This window comes from Colobus angolensis, unplaced genomic scaffold (genome assembly GCF_000951035.1).
Source record: "Colobus angolensis palliatus isolate OR3802 unplaced genomic scaffold, Cang.pa_1.0 Scaffold317, whole genome shotgun sequence".
NCBI lineage: Eukaryota > Metazoa > Chordata > Mammalia > Primates > Cercopithecidae > Colobus > Colobus angolensis.
Window position 1 is genome coordinate 1,390,928 of NW_012116455.1, and position 7,222 is coordinate 1,398,149.

Genomic DNA, 7,222 nt, shown 5'->3' on the forward strand with positions numbered 1-7,222 from the left:
AAAAAAAAAAAAGACTAAACAAAATCATTAGTCTTAGATTCCTGAATTTGACCTCGCCTCATAGCTAATGTGAGCAAGAGTAGTTTTTTTTTTTTTTAATACAATTAAGACAAAAGGACTTTATATCAGCAGGACTTTAGGGCCGTGGTTCCACTGTTTTTATAGTAAAATACACTAATGGTGGGGTAGAGGTTGGAGAAGGAGGTGGAAACACCCGTTACAAGGCAACATGACAGATAGCAGGACGGGGGAGCCCTACATAAGTAAGTTTCACACTTATAAAATTATCACTCTGAATTCAGGGATAAGAGGCATTTGGTTGTAGACACAATTCCATCTGTAGATACTAACTTTAAATTTAGAGAAGAAAAACATTCATTGCATTAATATTATGTATTGATTTTCTTACATGATTCCTAAATCCATCTACTAATTTTTTGTTTTGATACAATTTACAGCTATGGTAAGATGATTACCACAGCCCAGATTCAGGTGTGGTCTTTAGCTTCAGAAAGTCCATCGGTCATGTAACTGACTGTCATTGCTAAATCTGTTGCTTGCAGAGGCCTCAGAGCTCTGGCTTTGCCGAGTAGAGTCCTCACCATTTAAGCTCTTCCTACATACAGGACATGTGTCATGCTGAAACAGAAAAATATTAGTCTATGTGAAGATCCTGGCCTGAGAAGCTGGGAGTACTGCACACTTAAATAATGTTGAGAATTGTCACATCAAAAATTACAACTTGGAATAGAAAAACAATAGGGAATGCATCCTCATACAGCATGCACTGGCCTCTAAGATGTGATACCAGGATATCTCCCAAACAGAACTTTAAGCAGAACTGACAAGCACAATTCTAGGCCAGCAAGTTAATAACAGCTAACACATACCACCAAACAGAAATAACCAGAAACAGTAAGTTATCTATGACAAGAGGGTAACTGCCCATTACTTCCCATATGGTCTAGAGCAGAGGTCAGCAAACTTTTTGTTTAAAGGGACAGGAAAATTGGCTGGGTGCACTGGCTCACACCTGTGATCCCAATACTTTGGGAGGCTGAGGCAGGCGGATCACTTGTGGTCAGGAGTTTGAGATCAGCCTGGCCAACATGGCGAAACCCTGTCTCTACTAAAAACACAAAAATTGGCTGGGCAAGGTGGTGCATGCCTGTAATCCTAGCTACTCTGAGAGACTGAGGCACAAGAATCACTTGAACCCAGGAGGTGGAGGTTTCAGTGAGCTGAGATCATGCCACTGCACTCCATTCTGGGTGACAGAGTGAGACTCTATCTCAAAATAAATACATAAAAGGACAGAAAATAAATATTTTAGGCTTTGCAGGCTACACTACAGTCTAATCAACTCTGCTGATGTAGCACACGACTAATCAACTCTGCTGATGTAGCACAAAAGTTGCCACAATCTATAAACAAATGAACATAGCTATGTTCCAATAAAATGCTATTTACAGTAACAGGTGGCAGGAAACAATGACCTGTAGAACATAGTTTGCAATCCTTGGTCAGAAAAGTTCCAAACAAATAACAGTACCAGAGTTACCCAGGGATTTATGGGATAAAATCTGATCTACTTGGATCTCGAGGAACTGTTAACTACATCTTTACTCTGAATCATCCCCCCAAGAAGCCATGACTTGTTGTACTCACCAGTTCCAGCCATGGCACAATACAACTGCTGTGAAAGAAGTGATTGCAAGGTAACTGCCGGACTTCCTCTTCAACTGTGTAATCTTCTTTGCATACTGGACACTCTAAACCCATATCTGTTGAAGAAGGTAATGCCTTTTAAAGTAAACAAGCAAAAGGAAGGAAGACAAAACTAACCCAATGTCTCTACCAACCCTATGAATGCATAAAGACACAAAAGACAAAAGAAAATGTACACCCAAGTAGCAGGCAGCTAAGAGGCATGAATTTATTTCAAAACGAGGGTAAAGGTATAGTAGACGGAGACATGAAAAGGAGGAATGACGAATGGGGCCTACTCCAAAAAGGCCTACGTAGGAACTATACAAGGCCTATTTTTTGATGTAAAGAGTTGGAAGAAATAAACCGGGGCTTAGATGATCTGTTCAGTAAAACGTAAAAACTTCTTCCCAAATGTGTGACAGCCCTCTGGCAGTCAGTTTCCACTGTCAATCTTTCCACTATAGCCAAGGGATTCATCTCAGCAACCTTAGCAGTTCAGTGTCTCAAGCCACTTGCCACTTTCACCATGCTTTTCAGCATGGGATAAAGCACTCTATATTTCAGTGTGGCTACCCTAAAGTCCTCTGTAAAAAAAAATTAATGAGGGCGAAGGCGGGTTGATCACAAGGTCAGAGGTTCAAGACCAGCCTGGCCAAGATGGTAAAAACTCTGTCTCTACTAAAAATACAGAGATTAGCTGGGTGTGATGGTGGGCACCTGTAATCCCAGCTACTTGGGAGGCTGAGGCAGAGAACTGCTTGAACCCGGGAGGCAGAGGTTGCGGTGAGCCAATTCATGCCACTGCACTCCAGCCTGGACAACAGAGCAACTCTGTCTCAAAAAAAAAAGATTGTTAATAAAAGCTATACCAGAAAAGAAAAAAAAATACCAGAAGCTATACCAGAAAAGCTATACCAGACGTGGTGCTGCAGAACTGCAAAGTTGAAGTCTAGCTCAGGTCACCAAATCAAGAGACAGAAAACCCTCTTCTCTGAGAAGCAACAGTCACCAACTATATTGGGAATTCCAAGCAGCAAGTTTTGAGTTTCCCAAATTTGGCTAATACTGTCAGCTAGTCTACATGCCTAGTGGCTGGGATATGCTCCATGAACCAACAGCAGATAAGGCATTTGGGGCAGTACTACTACTTAACCGATTTACTCCTTACTCTCCATTCTTACCACCTTAGCCTTAATTATTTTACTCCTCATGCCTAGTCTGCTGCAACAGCCTCCCAGCTAGTATCCCAGATTTCACAATCTTAACCCTCCAAATATATCCTGTACTTTGCTACAACTTAATTTTCCCTCAAACCAGCTCCATAGCAATCCCCAGCTCCTCTTCACTTGGATTCTCAGCTGGCACCTCAAAAATCAACGAATTAAAAATGTAAAACATCACCTCATCTCCTTACCCAAACCAGGGCTCATTCACTATTTCCCCAGCCCTTAAGATGTCAGCACCATGTTTACAGTTACAAAGCTGTGAAATCTCAGAATTATCTTTGACTTTCCCCTCCTTCATCCCATTACGCAATCAGTGAGGAAAACCTTTCTCCAAAATGATCTTCTGAATCTACCCTTTCCTTTCTGTTAGTATTGTCACCATCACCTGAACCTCACCTGGACTGCTGCGACAGACTCCAAAATCCCTGTTTGTGCTATCTTGCTTCCAATGTGCTACACACTGCCCCTAGACTAATCTTCCCTAAAGACCACTTTATCTGACTCACACACCATGTATATTAGTTCATACTTTTCCTTAAATAGAATGACCTAAGATGGCTCACCTTGTCTTTGAAATCTCTAACTCTAAACCCGAACTGATGGGAACAGAAACTCCCAGTCCTGAATGTTGTCCCTTGTCACTAAATTCCTCCAGTGCTTACAAATAAAGTAATATCTATGACTAATATACCTAACTGTACCTGACACAAAGTAGATCTGAAACAAATTTCCAGTCTCCTATTTTTTTCTCTTCTCCTTTCCCCAATGTATCATGTGTCCAACACAGTTTTTAATCATTTGATGAGTTTTTCTTCAACTTATTAGAATCAAGTCTTATCTATCTTTGTACCTCTTTATTCCCAATGGCACCTAAAAAAGAGACATAATTGCTTAGGAAATACCTACTGACTAGCCTAATAAAGGGGTAGAACTTTCCAGATTTGGCACCCAGGTAAGAATTTTAGAGCTTCACTTAAAGGTCCTTAATACAGGAAGGTATTGGGATTTTTTTTCTTATTTATCTTTTTTGTTTTTTTATTTTGTTTGCTTTTTAAACTTTTCACTTGTCAGAAGATATTGGGATTTTGAACAGAGATCAGAAGATGACAGAATAAGTATAAAAATGAACCTACCAACTTGTTCCTGAGTTACTGTCACTGTTGGAAGAGATGTGATCTTTTCCTTGTCAGCTGGGGGAGGGCCTGTGTTTTCCAGTTGTCCTAAAAGCTACAAAAAAAGAGAAAGAAAAAGATGAAGTGGCAGACATCTCAATATACCTGGAGAGGGAGCTGCTCCAGCTGAGAACCAACAGTGCAGACATTAGGTATGTTAGTTACTCTTACTTCTGCTAGGCTCTGATAGGCTTGGGTTTCCCCTTTCCTGCTGCCAGAACACTCATAATTGCTTTACAATTTCAGAGTGACATTGCATAAGCCTACAGACAAACCCATGATTGCAAGGCCCACCTCTGGGTATAAAGCAACTTCAGGGGCAGCAAAAGGGTTGTGATGTCATGAATAAAACTACAGCTTAATAAAAAGTTAATATGTAACTGGTCCAAAAGCTTCATTCTGCTGGAATAAGAAAAAAGCGAGAATATGAAAAGCAGCATAATGTAAGCCAAGAAATAGGTAAATTACTGCCTATAAGAAGACTGAATATAAAGGACATGCTTTCTAGTCTCAGAAATCCACAAGGGAAATGAAAAACCAATCAAATTAAAATGAACATAAACAAGTGGAAGCAATTATACATGGCATGGGAATACCTTTTTCTCTGCTTCCTTCCCCTACTTTGCTCCATCTAGCAGAAATCCCGGCTTCAACATGTGAGGAAATCCTTTTTTTGTGAAATACTTGTCAACAGAATCCTTATTGGACTGAACAAGAAAGACCAAAAATACAAAATACTATTTTTTATAGAAGTCTTTTCTTCCTATGGAGATGAAACCATCTTCTAGAAATTCCCTCGGACCTAGGAAGTGCATGGATGCTGAGCTTACCCCATAAATCATTCATCCCTTTAGTAAAATGGAAACCCCAAAGCTCAAAATATTAGAGAAAGCAGAGTGACTGCCATTTCAGAAAGTAGCAGAAGGAAAGCAGGAAGCCTATGGAACCATGAGACACACTGAACAGACACCCTCAAAAGGCAGCTCCTCACCTGGGTTACAATGGCATCAAGCCCTGTCTGACCCCAGGCATAGTCCCCAGGGTTGGAGTGCAGCATCCCGCTCCTATACATGAGATGAGACAGACAGCATTAGATGGAGTGACCAGGCTCTGCCTTACACCACAGAAAAAAAGTGGCAGAGGGATCCTGTTCTCTCTCAGAGCTGGAAAGTCACTAGTCCTCAAGGATCAAGAGGCAAAGAATTCTGTATATTTTCAAGATCAAACAAACTATCCAGAGATAGTATCTCATTCTCTAGGAATTTTACTTAACTAGAACATAAAATGTGAAGCTACCTAAAGTACCACATGACATACCAGAACAAAAAGAGTGACTCATTGCCTGTTGGTTTCAAAAATTTGTCTTTTCTGTGCCCACTTATATTAAACACAGATGGAGCTGCTTTTTAAGGAGAGTTTTCCCTTCATGACTGGTCAAAATCTACAGCAAACATCCCTCATTATGAGAGGCCGCCCACAGTTCTGGACAATGAGGAGCTTTCAAGTAGAGAAGCAGCCATAGCAGTCTCTCTGAATCACAACTTAGAGCAATTACAAAAGGGACTTGGCAACACCTTTCCCCTCCCCCCCCGCAGAGCTGCTGGTACACTACCAGCAGAGGTCCAGACTAGTGGATGACAGAGGTCCTAAAGGGACTGAGGTTCCTTTGAGCAAAGAAACCTTCTGGGCCACAGTCAGAAGCGGCAAATAATTTCTCTGACAAGAAGAAATTTCATCTTTAATCCCTATCATACATAAGTGTCACTCTGATACTGAATTACAGCCTATTGTGTCTTCTGACAAATCCTCTTACTTTGAAAAAAATAAAGTTCAGCATAATGTTTTCAACTTCAGAAAGTCTTAAGGAGTAAAATATTCCTGTGTAGTCTACTGGGGAACCCACAAATCAGATACCAAGCCTGGCAAGGACCATCTCATTCCCTGCATCAACACAACTCTCAGACCTGAATATAAAAGGGATCAAGACATTTCTAGCAACCAAACATTCTGGGGGACCAGGACAGCCTTCCTGAGCCTGAATAATAAAAAAATAAAAGTTCTGATTAAGTTTGGGCTTAGCAGATAATGGCAGTCTAGCAGCCTCCAGTTACATCTACATACTCACCTATGCAGTTTTTTTGTTTTGTTTTGTTTTTTTGAGATGGAGTCTCGTTCTGTTGCCTAGGCTGGAGTACAGTGGCGCGATCTCAGCTCACTGCAACCTCCGTCTCCCGGGTTCAAGTGATTCTCCTGCCTCAGCCTCCCGAGTAGCTGGGACTACAGGCATGCGTCACCATGGCCAGCTAATTTTGTATTTTTAGTAGAGACAGGGTTTCTCCATGTTGGTCAGGCTGGTCTCGATCTCTTAACCTTGTGATCCGCCTGCCTCGGCCTCCCAAAGTGCTGAGATTACAGGCGTGAACCACCGCACCTGGCAGGAATCATTTTTTAAAATCTCAGAGGCAAAGATCTCAAACATCTGTCTTTCTGTGCCTGTATGCTGCCCAACTCATTCCCAAAAAGGAATGGGAATCAGATTCCTACCAACATAAGGCTCCCAATATATGTTATGTAGGTTTCTGGGGAAACTACATCAACTGAAGTAGTCTTTAAAAATTAAAGTAAGACGCCAGGCACAGTGGCTCACACCTGTAATGCCAGCACTTTGGGAGGCTGAGGTGGGCAGAGCACAAGGTCAGGAGATTGAGACCATCTTGGCTAACATGGTGAAACCCCAATCTCTACTAAAAATACAAAAAGTTAGCTGGGCATGGTGACAAGCACCTGTAGTTCCAGCTACTCGGGAGGCTGAGGCAGGAGAATCGCTTGAACTTGGGAGGCAGAGGTTGCAGTGAGCCGAGATCGCGCCACTGCATTCCAGCCTAGGCAACAGAGCAAGACTCTGTCTCAAAAAAACAAACAAAAATTAAGAAAACCAAAGCACACAATGATGAACCACTTTTCTCTTCTCACTGTAATTTTTCTTTGATTTGCTCTCTGGGGATCAAGACTAAACAAGGCCGGGCGCGGTGGCTCAAGCCTGTAATCCCAGCACTTTGGGAGGCCGAGATGGGCGGATCACGAGGTCAGGAGATCGAGACCATCCTGGCTAAC

General features: G+C 41.8%; 1 protein-coding gene across 2 annotated transcripts in view; it reads right to left on the reverse strand.

Annotated features, from left to right (window-relative positions):
- Positions 1-246: 246 nt before the first annotated feature.
- Positions 247-7,222, reverse strand: part of RNF115 (ring finger protein 115) — an 84,301-nt gene continuing 77,325 nt past the window's right edge. For both annotated transcript variants that reach the window (XM_011951280.1, XM_011951281.1), the window contains 4 exons: positions 5,100-5,172; positions 4,070-4,163; positions 1,669-1,784; positions 247-639 (listed from right to left, as the gene is read on the reverse strand). In XM_011951280.1, coding sequence (XP_011806670.1) covers positions 508-639; positions 1,669-1,784; positions 4,070-4,163; positions 5,100-5,172 — 415 coding nt within the window. In that variant the 3' untranslated portion in view covers positions 247-507. The remainder of the gene's footprint in view (positions 640-1,668; positions 1,785-4,069; positions 4,164-5,099; positions 5,173-7,222) is intronic.